Source organism: Abramis brama (genome assembly GCF_963993115.1).
Source record: "Abramis brama genome assembly, chromosome: 10".
Lineage (NCBI taxonomy): Eukaryota > Metazoa > Chordata > Actinopteri > Cypriniformes > Leuciscidae > Abramis > Abramis brama.
In genome coordinates, this window is record NC_139972.1 from 4,840,505 (window position 1) to 4,856,577 (window position 16,073).

Consider the following 16,073-nt stretch of genomic DNA (forward strand, 5'->3'; position numbering starts at 1 on the left):
GTAGGTTTAGGGGTCGGGTTAGTGTGTGTGTATGTGTCTGTGTATGTGAGTCTCTGTGTGTGTGTGTGTCTGTGTGTGTGTGAGTCTGTGTGTGAGAGAGAAAGAGAGTGTGTGTGTGTGTGTGTGTGTGTGTGTGAGTGTGTGTGTGTGTGTGCAAAAACTATAGCTATACACTACTGTAGACAGGTGTGTTTTATTGATTCTGTAAACAGGTACATTTATTGAATGTTTTTCTTTGACTGCATTGAGAGTGTGATGACTGAATACCATAATAAAAATAACACCGCTACACAGCCATAGTGTTTTTTTTTTTAAAGAAAACTTTAGTAATTATCCTTAAAACTTGTAAAACTGGAATTGTTGGTAAGGGGTAGGGTGTAATATAAATATAATAGGCTACAATATATATATATATAAAGGTAGTAAAACATTTTAAAAGGACAAAATGGGCCAAATAATGTCAAAATTAAAATGATAAAATATTTATGTCTGTTAAAAAAACAAAGCCATTCAATACACTGAGAGTGAGAAGTCCCGTTCGCATCACTCCTGCGCGCACCTGACGCGCCTTGCGTGCGTGCGTGCGTGCGCGCCGCCTCTTTTTCGCGCCAGTGGAGGGCACAGTTACCTCGCGCGTCGAGTGGCGTCAGCGGTCTCTAGGCAACAGGCCAGTAGTCAGTTAGTCAGTCAGTCAGTCAGATTTCTCAATCAGAGTGGAGAGAGGCGGCAGCGGCGTCGGTCATGGCATCTCACGGGTCCGGTGCACGTTTATCCGGTTCTCCGTGAACGGCATGTGAACACACCTCCGTGTTGAGCTGAAGAACAGAACCGGAGCCTCCGGTACCGACCGAACCGGGCGCATTCACGCGCATCCATCGAGTTCTCTGAGGGAATTTTACGCGACGCCGATTTCATTGTGCTAGTTTTTCTTCTTCTTAGCTTTCTATGTCATCGTTGAAATATTTCAAACATGCTTTAGACTTCATTCATGAATTCGGTTTTAATGGACAAACTGTGGAGAAAATTTAATTGACTTTGAACTTCATAACACGACGACTTTCCCTCAGAAAAAATGCTGAAATTTCATAATTCTGATCTATGGATTGCTTGGCTGGTCTTCTTTTGTGTGAATGGTAAGTTTTATTATTTATTATTATTTTATTTATTTAAAAACCAAACTATAAAACGCATACATTTTGTTTTATTTACTTTTTCATGTATTATTTAGTGCCGCAAATTGTTTTGTGTACTAGTTAGTTGCTGCTGTGTGCGCGCGCGTGACGTCACAAAGTCCTGCATTTACTAGGAATGTAAACAAGGTCTTAGAGGGCGATGATCTTTTTAAGTTTTATACATTTGTAGACATTTTTTTTTTTTTAATGACACATTTGTACATTAAAAAGGAAGAGTTTAATATATATATAAAGAAGGTCTTGGGAGCAGTTCAACATTTGAAAGATGTTAGAGAAAGTTTGACAACTGTCATGTGAAGATGTGCCCTTTTTGTGATACACACCAAATTTCCCATAATCCTCTCAACCTGACTTTCAGTGGCTTTCAATGGTTTTCAATGGTTTTCAAGGTCTTACACACTCACTGACACACACTGCTGGGGTTTGATTGCATGCATATTTTGTGGCACGCAAAGTGCAGCTGTTCTGTGTGTGTGTGTGTGTGATCCGAACAACACAAAGCTGGATGCTGTGAAATTGTGAGTGGGTCATGATGGACATGAAGCGGATACATGGTGGCCGAGGACTCACGGACGGGCCAGACGGCGCAGGTCTGAGAGCCGTAATCCAACCAGATTATGAAGAGCACTGCTCCACGTGACGCTCTCTGACAGTCAGATGCACGTACACACACACACACACACACACACACACTTTCACTGTACCATCCTCTGTGGAATTGGGGTGATGTGCATATGTTGGCCCACATGACATATGCACACAGGTATCACCCAAACACTGTCAAACTCCAGTCATATACTCTGGGATTGTGTCATTTAGGATGCATCTGTTGTGGAAAAGTGGCGTTCCTTTATTTGTTCTTGTTTTTTTGGGGAATTTCAAGATCATTTCGTGATCCAGAGCAGTTTAATTTATGCAAAACATTGTCCGTGTCTGAATGCATTCATCCCTACTCTATAGTGTGCGTGAGGAAACGATCTGCAACGTTCATTTTTAATTTAGCTTGATTATGAACTGAAAGTGCAAACAACTTTGGTAACACTTTATTTTAATTTAAAGTATATGTAATTACTATAAATTACATGCAACTAACTCTAATCCTAACCATATTGTAAGTACATGTAGTTATTATTCAGTACTTAAATGTATAATTACACTGTAACACGAACACCTTAAAATAAAGTGTAAACTATATATATATTTTTACATGTACTTACACACAAGAAAAGCTGGTTGTCGCTTGCACTTTTTGTCTGTCCCTTCCTTTCAAAATCAAACCAAACTGAATTGGCATAAAAATGCATTTCTTAAATTAACTTTGCAGATTGTTTTCTCAAGGACAGGAACAAAATATGATTATTAGGTCAACATTTTTCTATTGATTTTGACTGATTAAAAGTATTAAAAAATACATTGGTTGTCAAACACGTTTCCCGAAATCTTGTGACCGTCTGCTATTGTTTGCACAGGATTTACTTATTATATACTGAGCATTTTTGAACGCAGCTTTACACTTATTAGATGCTATTAAAGAGAAATTCAGTTTTTACATAATAATACTGCGCAGGAGATTTTAAGAGGGAGTGATGATAAATATAAACGTATATACAGTATTTATTTTGTTGATATAGTTGACTAAGCGATGATTAGGGATGCATGATATACCGGCCACCGTATCGATATCGGCTGATATATGATCATTTTTAATGTTATCGGTATCGCCCCGATAAGAAAATTTGGCCGATATATTAAAGCCGATAAATAATGTATTATTTCCTTCAGCTGAGTACTGAATATACGCACTTTTCAACATTTTTGAATAACTTGAAATATGATTAAAATCACTTCAAAAAAGGAAAAATACAGTCTTTCATATCGGCTACATAAAATCATAATGAGAGCATCATTATAATTGTGTTTAGGACAATGGATTTAATGATGAGACCTTTATTTTGTAATCAGGCTCCAAAAATTATATAAAAATTTGGATTTAGATTTAGATTTATCGGCCGGTTATCGGCTTTCAAATATAAAGAATTATCGGTATGGCCAAAATGTTAATATCTGTGCATCCCTAGCGATGATGCTTATTCTTGCTCACATGAGGAATAGAGACATTTGTAAGTGTCTAATTGTTCTGTACCGTACACTGGCCTAATTTAACCTCCACATAACAGTTTCTCTCTCTCTCTCTCTGTGTGTAAAGCATGCAGACGTTAAGCCGATGAGATAACAGCCCTGCATGTGTACATCTATCCAGACGTGTCTCATTAATACATGCATGTTTGTGATAGCATTTGCTGGTACATCCTCTGAGCAGATACGCGATGTTGTCATCTCTGGTGCAGGATCCTTTTACAGAGCACTTCCAGGTGTTTAGTTCTGCTCTGAGTGAGATTCACTTTAAACGCGGTTGTAAAGTGTCGTGAGAGCCCGGGTTCAGGTTAAACCCTGTGTTTGTATCCCACAGAGGCCGTGGCGTTATGGATGCTGTTGTCGGGAACTGGGTTGTCTTTATATCCGGTCTTCCTGAGTTCGCTGTGTTCGCCGCTGTCACTGTCAGTTTAGAGACACGTCCTTGCACATGATCGCCGGATCTTCGGTCATTAATATTGCATCTTCTGCCATTAGGAAATGGCCAGGCAGCATGAAGGTACCTTGAGGGCATGAGAGGAAGAAATGAACATGCCACACCGAACTTTACAAAGAAAAGTAGATGGATCGATAGAGACAGATACTGCAAACTGACCAAGTCGTCATCAGAGGTCTGAGCTGAAATGAATGATTTGGTTCAGTGTTTTGAAGGAGAGAGAGAAAGAAAGAGAGAGAGAGGTTTCTCTCTGCCTCGGGGTTCAGGAGCCACACCAGCGAACAGATCAATTCTGCATATTAAAGTTCATCCGAAGCCGAATGCAGCTTCACTTAGAAATCAAACTGAATTAACATATAAAATGGATTTTTTTTTTTATATAAACTGTGCAGATCGTTTTCTCAAGGATAGGAAGATGTTGGTCAGGTCAAAATTAGCTTAGATTTTTTTCCACAATGTATATTTTTTTCTTTTTTTAATGTAATATAAATATGTTTTATTTAATATATGTAATTGTGATTCCAGTCATAAAATCTGTTGGAACTTTCTATGGCGAATAATATAGTGTGTTTTTCATTGGCTCTTTCTGAGTGCAGTTTCTACACAAATATTTTTTTAAGAAACTTCAAGTTTATTAAGTAAATCAAAATAGTTCCTAGAAAAGTTCCAGACATTGTGGGAACTAGTGTTAGTATTATTTTTTATATACGATTACAATATTTATTAATATATTTGATTAGCTTTTATTTTTATATTTCATTTGAAGGTTTAATAATGTTGTTAGGTGCTTTTGTCATTTTTATTCTATTTAGGTTTAATTTATTTTATTTCAGTTTTAGCTTTGGTAATTATAGTACTTCCACGTATTATTTTTTCAGTTAATGAAGTTTATTCTAACATTGTATTTTATTTTATTTCAGCTTTTTCTAATAACAAAAAAAAATTTTTTTAGTTAACAATAACAACAATGGCTAGAGCATCTCTTGATTAGGAACTATTTAAATATGCAGCGATCTTATCAACTTAAACATAAAGAAAGTTTCTTTCTTTAGTCACTTTTTTGGCACTAAGCAACAAATATAGCCATATTTAAAAAAAATAATAAATCATTTAGTGAACTTTCCCCTTATTCTTTTGTGTTTGAACAAAAGTGAGGGGTCAAGATGATGCCTTTTCCCTTGATTTCCTTTTTCCCGCTGAAAAGCGGAGCAGCTGGAATATGCAGAGGACAGATGGAAGTTTCCACCTCGATTATCTTCAGCTAAAAATATCCGCTCAAAAATTAAACGACCATTGGGACCGCTAGCAAAGTGCCTGAGAGAGAGAGAGAGAGAGACGGGATAGGACGCCTTGGGTTTGGAGATGAGGAATGAATAAATGATAGGAGATTTCTGAGCGAGATGGAGAGTCACCTTCATGAGACATGAGGTCAGCGGTGGGATAAAGGTCTGACCACGACACACACATCTCACTAGAGTCCAGCTAAAACACCTCTGGCTGGATCAGGGCTTCTCCACCGGTGGGTCGTGACCCAAAAAAGATTGTGGATAGCAAAAGAAATAGGACGCAGTGATCTGTTTTTATAACACAATGATTCATATTTGTGATGGCACAATGAAAAGGGCTCTTCTACTTCTAATAAGGGTCACAAAAATGGGTTTTGTTTTCGTAGTGACGCGATAAAAGCCTCTCAGTTGGGGTTTTCACACTGGGGGCCCTATCTTGCACCCAGCGCAATTGACTTTGTTCACCGACGCATGTTTCATTCCTATTTTGCACCCGACACACAGCAGACTTTTCCCTCCGCAGACGCACGTCGGTAAATTAGGGAATGAACTTGCGCTCCCGGGGGCGGTTCAGCGAAAAGAGGAGGCGTTTTCCGGCGCAAACGTTCCCTGGTGCTATTTTGCAGTTTCGGAAAACAATTCCGCCACTGACCAGGAGAAGCCTAGTCTAAAGTCAGTGGCACGTTATTCAGGTATTTTAAGGGCACAAGCTTGGCCATAATGTAGCGTGTGCACAACACATACACTTTGCTTCTCTCATCTACACACAGACAGTTGCCATTTTTGCAAACCATACATAATTACAAGGAAAAATATTCCACATGAGGGAAATCATTGTGGTGTCCATGAAGATGTGAAAAATAGGCATAAATCTACCTTACACATTTACCCAAATTATCATATGCCTGTTTAACCGAAGCTAATTTGGGTGTGTTTCTCCATCCCCAATGTCACTTCTCTGTGTTTTACGGCCCTGACGGGAACGTCGGTCTCCTCGGCTGTGAACCGCTCCTGGCGTGCGTCTGGCAAATCCGCCGTTATAATAGCAATCCGCCATGGAACAAGCGCGCCTGCTCTTAAAGGGAATGTGAGATGACGCTCTGATTGGTTTATTTCACGTTACGCCCAAACCACACCTATGAGTAATGAAGCTACTTCAGACCAACACATTTTAGATTTGCGTCGGGCGCAAGAGTCATTTATCCCGCCGGTATAATAGCAACAGAGCCCAAGACCCGCCCACAAAGTTACTTGCGTTTCGCGTTTGATACTTGCGTTTCAGATCGTTAAAATAGGGCACTGGGTGTTAATGGGAACAAGCCTCCAAAAATGGTGGAGAAAAAAAAAGATTGTGGATAGCAAAAGTAATAGGTTGCAATGATCTATTTTTATAACACAATGATTAATATTTGTGATGTCTGTAAATGAAGTGGCTTTGGAGTGGAGTAGCTCTCTCTGGAGATGAGAACACTTCTCTCCTTTGAGTCGCATCTTTTAAAGAAACCTGTTCTTTCAGGAACCGGGCCGATCAGAGACTCAGATATTCAGTGAGCACTTTATTCTTTTCCCTCTTCTTCTTCCTTTGTACTTTTATGTCTCCTCCAGGTGTACAACCTGATCTCAGACTAAACTGTTAGAGTCGACAGAGATTCAAGGCAAAGTTCTCGTGGAAAACTCTCTTCTACTTCTAATAAGGCTTACAAAAATGGGTTTTGTTTTTGTAGTGATGCGATAAGAAGCATTTTTGGTTCCCCGAAGAGCCTTTCAGTTGGGGGTGTTTCACACTGGGTAACCCAATTCCAGACAAAATAACCTTGAATTTGGTTACATGTCGTTTTTGCCAAAATAACTTGGTAGATATGATATTCCATCATGTAAGCAAAGTCAGCAGTGGGCATTTGGTTTCATTTCTTTGACATGTTCTATGCTAATTAGTAGTGCTGTAGCGGTGCGTCGATGACGTCGATGCGTCGACGTCAAAATTACGTCGACGTCATATTTTTTGCGTCGACGCTTCTTTATTTTTTTTATTTTTTGTACCATTCCCAGAGGTACAGCTCGCCACACACACACCGCCCGCCGTGTTATTCTGTCATGTTTTCTCCATTTCTTTCCAAACCGCGACAAATGCCAGTCTCCTTTCTCTGCAGAATGTGATAAATCCGCTCAACCAATCACAGCGCACCATTCCACGCATTGTAAACAGTAACGGCGGCGCTTTGAATACACCCGGCATCCTAGTTTTCCTTATCTACTTTGCACTTTTTGATCAACAAACAAACAAAAAAAATTATACATTTGACGGCATTGATGAACCTGTGGTGATTTCTGCCGTAGGGAAGAAACGTAAGCCATCGAAGTCGAATCATTTACGTGAGGAGATTATGAAGATGAGGCACGCGGGAGGAAGATAAATGCCGACTGTTGCTTATTCTCACACGACAGCGTCAAACTTATGTCGAATGCTGACACGTTAACCCCAGTGGATCTTTTAAAAAACTTTCAATTCTTGTACTCAAAGTCAACGAAAACCGAGCAGGACCATTTTACAGCTGATCGCCGTCAAAAAATTTCAGAAGGTATTTCTTAGCGATGGCTGATTGAATGTAGCCTATGTTTAGTCCAGTACGTGTCTGTATATAAGATTAGTAACGTTATTGACCGAGTTCAGAGGCTGTCATGTGGATCAACTTACTTTGTTGTGTATTTTCAACAGTTTCAATATGAAAAATAACTTTTATATTGATTCAATGGATTAATTGCATTAAAAAAAAAAACGTGTCATGAATTTATTGCATTTTTGGGAAAAAATAATCTGTTTTTACAATAAATCTTTGAAAATCAAAATCTGGATTTGAATTATTTATGTTATTATAACCTAAATATGCTATGTGAAAGTTTGAAACAGAAAATAGTGGTTTTCATCTTGCCACTTTCTTGGTAAAGAAAACAATTTTTTTACTCAAATTAATCAAAATGGATTGATCACGTTTATACTATATTATTCAGAAGTAAACATTGTAGCTGACAGTGTGTTTATGTCAGAATGTTTTTTTTTTAAACCACAACCTTCTAAGTGCTTCTTTTACTGATATATTTAACAATATCTTTCGCATTTCTCATCCAAACAACGTCAAACTTGGCACTGCACTTACTCGTGCCCAGACAGCTGTCGAGTTTGAAATCCATCGGAGTAACGGTTCGACAGAGATATGCGAATAACAGACAGGATAATTAATTCAAATTAGTCGTTAGATTAGTCGACTAATCGATAAAATAATCGCCCGACTAATCGTTTAATAAATAATCGTTTACCCCAGCCCTACTAATTAGCCCACTTACAGTCAAAACTGATTCATCGTAGTTTTGGGCCAGGTAGCGCATGAGATGTTTGATATCCCATCATGTTACCAAGATATGTAGTCACGATTAAGCTATTAAACAGCTATTAGACGTCTTTTAATTGCAAAATTGCTTGCTGGGGTAGTTATAGGAACTAGCCACCAAAAAATGGTTCTTCTTGGCATTTTGGATCCTGAGTGAACATCTGATAATAGTGAAGCAGTGTTTGTTCTCAGAGACGAATATCCAAGACGTCTTTCCGAGACATCTGTCTGTGACATCACTCAGCTTATGGAATTCCTGTAATTCCAGAGGATTAAGAATGTTGGACGATGGAAGCTTTATCTAAATATTTGAAACATTGACAACGTGACAGTGCAATTTTGTTTAGCACGATGTCTTATACACGCAGTTTTAATATGCAGAGACAAAATAATAATCCATTTGTAGGTTGGAATCCCCTAGATGTGACTGAAATTAAACACTGATCTGTGTGTTTGAGGACACAGCTGCATTTGCCTTTTGGGACCCGATTATCTGTTTGTCTGACCAATGGCAGACCAGTGAAGAGATTGGGGAAAATATTTGAAAACAATTATAATTATGTCAGGATTCGATACATATCACGATACTGAACTCACGATATGATATTATTGCGATACTTTCATATGATAAAAGATGAACAAAAAATGAACTGTTGATTAAAATGCTAAATTTGGTGTGACATTGTGTGTGTAAATGAATAGTCTTGGACTTGATGCTGGAAACCCAATGAACCGACAATAGAGACGCCAGAATAACAATATTCATGATTCTGAAGCTGAAAATACTGAAATATTGTAGATGAATATGCTTGATCTCTGTCACTGACTAGATATATTTACAATAATGTCGGCCACTTCTACTAGTAACAAAAGACACCTGGCATTATCAGGACACTCACATATTCCCTCATTGCATTATTATACATCATATTCAACATTATATAGTAGTTTAATGTAGTACTGACACTAAAACTCTGAGAACTTAAGTTTTTTCTCACACAGTAATTTTCATTTTGGGTGAACTATACACAATACATATTGATGCGTTTTAGTATTGCGATATATTGTGACACCCCTACTCTTTTGGTGATGATGTAAGCAGTGATAGATCGGTTAGCATTGCATTTGATTCCATTTTAGATTTGAGCAAGTGTAAATATTCTGTGTGCAAGAAAACACACACACACACACTCCAGATATTGTTTGCAGTCAGGAGTGATTCTGTGGATGTGATCGCAGAGGCTGATATAAATCAATAGGTCAGATGTGTGTGTTGTCTTTAGTAATAGTGTGTGTGCTGTAATGCTGCTAGCACCACAGTCCAGTAATTCAGAACAAAGATGAAGGTCCTTTCTATCTCGTTTCTCATTTTCTCGTTTGCAACCGTCATTAATGTCCAATTTTTTCTCTGTGTTTTTGTTAAATTGGATATATATATATATATATATATATATATATATATATAAATCCTTCTTTAAAAAAAAAACACCTTTGGATAAAAGCCAACAAGATTTTTTACATGTTCTAAACAAAATATGAGTGATTTTTCCACAATGTTAGGGATTTGTACACACATGCAAACAAACTGTTCATATATTTAAATATGGCTATAATTCATGTGATAATTCAGGACGTCTGCCATTTTTGTTCAGGCCAATTATATAATTGTTTATTAGGCTCAAATGTGAAGTTTATAATTTTATAAAACTGTTTTTTTTTTTTTAATCAAAACTGAGTAAAGTTGTTACTTTACACGTTACCAAAAACATGTAGTTCTATTATCAGAATTTTCTGAAACAATATCAACTGCGATACCAATAACTTTTTGTAAACAAAATACCTTGTTGTGTTGTTTTTGTGCATGTATCATGTAAATTCACAGAACAATTCAACGCGCTTACAAAAATTGTTCAACGTGAACTCTAGGGTTCTGACTCTTTATACCCAAAGGTTCTATATGAGGAGAAATGTCTTAAACAATTGCTTATGTTCATGTTTAATGTGTTATTTAAACATTTTCTAGTGATAGGGCATGTTTAATTTAAATAAAATGAAAAATAAATAAAATAAATAAATGAATTAATGAAAACTAAATCAATAAAATGATCTGGAAGCGCCTGACTGAACCCTTGAAGATTCCATATAGAACCTTTTCTCTGAAGATTGTGGCTTCTTAAATAAATATTCAATCCATTTCAAGTCACTAAAGGCATGTTTCAGCTCTTCACTGTCTGTGTTTCTGAGCTTTAAAATAACAGCAGATGTACGGCGACGCTGAGCAAAGAACAGGGCCATTTTCTGCCCGTCTTGCTTCAGTATTTACATCTTCTCTCTTCATCACTGGGAATCAATATCTGACCACAGAGAGCACTTGCTGTGGGCAGTTAACATGGACACTGTTACAGTCGAGATCTAATCAATAGCCCTTACTGATTTAAATAGATCGTTAGTGCAGGTGGACACGCGCGTGTCTGAGCTTTTACTGAAGCTTGACCTGCAACCCTCTACACACACCTTGGCAATAGAATCGCCATTGGCTAGTACATTTCTTTCCTATAGGCCTTTATCTCATTTCCTGGTTTCGGAACGTTCGAAATCGCCAAGCAGTGTACTCGCACTTCCGGTGGTTACTTAGTTACAAATTTAGATGAAAAGTAGGTCAGTAAACTTAAATAAAATCGCGATATAGACCAGTGTCTGTCAATATTAAACCGCATAAAGACTATTTAAATAGGAATCGTGCATGTTCTGCGTGTCTCTGTGAATGAATGGCACCGACGCGTTTCATTTACCACACACACACACACTGAGGCACGCATGACGCTCGCGATTTTTTTCAGCCTTACTTATTAACATTAATGCACTTCATCAACACAGCCGCTCTGAGAGTCACTTCAGCAGCATTTTTTAGCTTCATTTGAGAGAAACTATCATCATAAAACACAGAGAGAAGGTCTACACGGCAACCCGTCAAAATAAAAGTTTGGTTAGCCTTTGAAGAAATTTTTGCTTAAATCATTACATTTTAAACAATTGGTTATAACAATTTAATTAAACCATTCAAATGGAATCAAGAAAAAAAAAAAAAAAATTAAACTTTTGGGAGACGCGAGAGCGAAGTAGTCCAGTGATAATTAACATGAAGCCATGGTGAATGCAATAACCGGAAGACGCTGTACACTGCTTCGCGGCTACTTCCGGCGTTCTATTGTGTTGTGATAAAGGCCTATTATATATATATATATAATTCCACCAGATCAGCTTATCTTTGTAAAATGGCACATTTATTAAATAAATTCATTAATTTCTCATTTATCAGTTTTTACATCATATGAGTTTTCTTCTAGTGCTCTTCTAAACATGCATGTTGTTCAGGTGGAGTCAGAACATCTCTGAACATCTGCAGGTCAGAGCTTTCTATCCGAATAACCTCTCGATTTATGCAGAGACGGATTCATACCTCTCATTTCTCTCTCCACCATATGGAAATCTCGAACAGCAGAAGCTCATCTGTCCTGTCAGATCTGTCGCTCCCTCTTCAATCTGTTCCTTCTGTCACAGGACGAACGGATGGTGGGGATGCGGGAACCGGATGGCTCATTTCTTACTGAAGACGTTTGGAGATTGCAGCTGAGGCTTTATGTCTGCTTGATACTATCGCTGGAATTAATTTCAACTCGAAAGAGAAAGAATAGCTGGAGTGGTTTTGCTTATAGCCACCAGTATGACTTGTTTATTTCATAACACAGACTTTATTTTATAAGTCTAGTAGTTAAATTATCATATTAGTTACAAAAAACAGGCAGTAATTATTAAACTGTCGGAAGATTCGTTATCCTTATAAAAGTGTAAATGGGTTGAATGAATCAATCATTGACTCACTCAATGAATGATTCAATGACTCATTCGTACTGATAGTCGGTTGTTTTCTTCATTAATTAATCAGTGTCTTAGAATGAATTGTTTGAGTGATTCAATGACTCACTCATAGTGATTGTAACTTATTTAGTTCCTGAACGAATCAATGTGTTTAAGCGAATTGGTTAAACAAATGATTCACTGACTCATTCGTAATGATGGTCACTTGTTTCGCTCCTGAATCATTCAGTGTATTTGAATAAATCGTTAGAATGAATGATTCACTGACTCACTTATAATGATAGTCACTTGTTTCGTTCCTGAACAAATCAGTGTGTTTGAACGAATTGGTTGAATGAATGATTCACCGACTCACTTTTTTTGTTCCTGAATGAATCAGTGTATTAGAATGAAGCATTCAAGTGATTCAGAGACTCATAAAGACAGTAGCTTATCTCGTTCCTAAATGAATTAGCATTTTTGAATGAATCATTTGAATTAATGAATCATTAATAAAAATGGTCACTTGTCACCACTTACAAACAATGTAACCTGCAGAAAGAGTCACTAAAAAACATCACTAATTCACTGACCTACTTACTAACTTGTTTGTAAATATCATCTATATTTTCTTTCAGTTTTTACATCATATGACTCATTTAAACAGAAAAATGTAAAGTTTTCGTCTAGGATATAAACTATTAGACGTGTTTATTGCAGTGAAAGCACAGGAAAGGTCTGGAATGATGTGTGTGTGTGTGTTTCTGTTGTAGGTCATTTGTCTTCATGTGTTCGGGAACCCATCTGTAGGACGTGACGCATCTCAAACCAACCGTTTCACCAGATAATTCTGTCCCGCTTCTGCCTCTGAATCGCACACATGAACGCAGAGCGCCTCACGAGGGCCGTCTAAATCAAACGCACAACACCTCTTCGTCACGTTGACATTCCAGCTCCACAATTGAACCAAAATTGACCCGTACGAGCCGAGATCATTAAGAAGATAATGAAAGGACTAATGACACACACACTCACACACACAGAGCAGATATTAGTGTCACTGATCGCTGTGTGACCCATTAGTGTGATCCTGCACAGAAAGGCTTTTTTAAGTAGATTCAGGCTATTGGAGAGGCTTTAGTGGACACGTGTGTGTGTGTGTGTGTGTGTGTGTGTGTGTGTGTGTAAGATAAGGATAATAGTTTGTCAAACAGTGAAATGCTCCTCTGTGTATTCAGGCCAAATCTTCCGCTAAAACAGGCTCAGATGAGCAGATTAGTGGGCAATGATTTTATAGATTATGGATAATTTCTGGATTTGATATATATCAGACGGCACTCTCAGTCTCTATTCATCCGTCTTTATATCATCCGCTTCTCTCTTCCTATAGACTTTTATATCTATGTCCTAATGACTATATTTCTACGCACAGTGTACACTAGCGTTCAAAAGTCTGGGGTTGGGAACAGTTTTTAATGTTTCTGAAAGAAGTCTCTTCTGCTCATCAAGCCTGCATTTATTTGATTAAAAATACAGTAAAATCTGTAATATTGTGAAATATTATTACAATTTAAAATAGCAGTTTTCTATGTGAATATATAGTAAAGTGTAATTTATTCCTGTGATCAAAGCTGAATTTTCAGCATCATTACTCCAGTCTTCAGTGTCACATGATCCTTCAGAAGTGTGTGTATATATATATGCTGTTAGTGACAGACTTTATCTTCATCTGTATTCCTCAGACTGCCCATCATACATAATTAATGCTGTTGTTTTCTCGTCGGTCATCAGACTATAAACATCATTGACAAACCCAACTCATCATTAACGTGAAGTATAGCGGATCTCAGCTACACTTTATTTTAAGGTGTCATTGTTACAGTGTAATTATATATTTAAGTACTGAGTAATATTAAGTAACTACATGTACTTACTATAGGGTTAGGGTAGGATTAGGGTTTGGTTGAGGGTTAGTTGCATGTAATTATGCATAATTTACTGTATTACTATGGTAAGTACATGTAACATATGTAACAAGGACACTGTAAAATAGTGTTATTTCTCACTGATTTTGCTGTGCGTTTCACAGGTTCTCCTGTGACTCTTTGCACTGTTATTGCGATTCTTGCTGTCAAGAACTTGTCCAGAGTCGTCGTCTGAACTCCAGCACACGTGTTTCTCTCTACGGTAAAAACCAACAGTGATGGATGTATTTTTGGACTCGCTCTATTCCCAGCTCACATCCGTCTAGGAATAGCTGGATATCTCCTCTTTTTCACATCTCCCTTGACTCAACAGTTTTTCCCCTCACTTTCTCACGTTCTTTTAAATGAGATTTGCACACTTGCCAAGAACAAACGCGTATGTAAATGTCTCTCTGCGACTGATTCGTGCATGTATTAGTCCATTAATGAGCGAGTCTCTTCAACACGGCGGTTAAACAATTAAGCACAGCGTCGAACAACGCCAGCCGTTCCCTGAGCTCTGACTTCCAGACATTTACAGCACACGACCGGAGCGTGAAACCTGATATTAGGCTCTCTAAATACGACTCGGAGAAAAGTGTGATAAAAGCCAGACTCCCCTTCAAATGATTACACGGCCTCACTCGATGAAAATGAGCTCAATTATAATTAATCCTGATTTAAATACTGCTGCAGGAATTAATTACACATTAGCATAAGGCTGAGTTCTTTGATAGTCTGTGTGTGTAGCGTACAGAGAAAGACTGGAGATAAGCTAATATTAAATCTCGTATGGACGTGCAGAAGTGGATTCGATCTTTCTGTGTTCTTGTGAAATGAAGATTTTCTGTTGAGATAAAGTTGTTTTTTAATGATCCAAACATGCATTGTTTGCATGTTTGGATCATTAAAAAACAAGAACATTGATATTAGTATGCATACTACATAAAGTATACTTAAAAATATACTTTTATGTAGTATGCATACTAATATCAATGTTCTTGTAGTATACTTATAAGTGTACTGTTTCAATACTACTCGGGACTAAATTGGCCCACTTTTTAATGTACAAAAGTATATTTTTAAGTATACTTTATGTAGTATGCATACTAATATCAATGTTCTAGTATACTAATATCAATGTTCTAGTAGTATACTTATAAGTGTACTGTTTCAATACTACTCGGGACTAAATTAGCCCACTTTTTAGTGTATAAAAGTATATTTTTAAGTATACATTATGTAGTATGCATACTAATATCAATGTTCTAGTAGTATACTTAAGTGTTCTGTTTCAATACTACTCTGGACTAAATTGGCCCACTTTTTAGTGTATAAATGTATATTTTAAGTATACTTTATGTAGTATTTCACCTGCTGGACCATAAAGGAGTGTAAAAATCCCACAGATGCACATTAAAGGCCTGAGAAAACCCCAGCTAAAACTTTTTTTCCCCCAGTTTTGGCCAGTTTAATCTTTTTCAGTTTATTCATTATTCATTATCTCACTTTGCTTTTTCTTAGAATATTCAATTTTTATCTGAATTAAGTTCATTTTCATTTAATATTTATTCGCTGCTGCATTAAATGTTAAAGTACATTAAAGTGATCACATTAAATCATGTTGCATTAAAAACTCAATGCCAGAAAAAATGTATAAGGGCTGAGAATGAAACAGGAAGTGATGTCATGCAGCTCGTCTTGTTTCCTGCTCAGTCCTCATTTGTCGCAGGAAGCTTTTTCGTGTTTTACTGATGGATTCGTGTTTTTCTCACATCACTGATTTAGACGCAGGT

The 16,073-nt window shown here is 37.2% G+C and overlaps 1 protein-coding gene across 1 annotated transcript in view; it reads left to right on the plus strand.

Moving 5' to 3' along the window:
- The first annotated feature begins 710 nt into the window (after positions 1–710).
- The window catches only part of igsf11 (immunoglobulin superfamily member 11), a 106,458-nt gene continuing 91,095 nt past the window's right edge, over positions 711–16,073 (plus strand). The window contains exon 1 of the mRNA XM_084126622.1: positions 711–1,133. Within this exon, the coding sequence (XP_083982748.1) occupies positions 1,073–1,133 (61 nt within the window). The 5' untranslated portion in view covers positions 711–1,072. The remainder of the gene's footprint in view (positions 1,134–16,073) is intronic.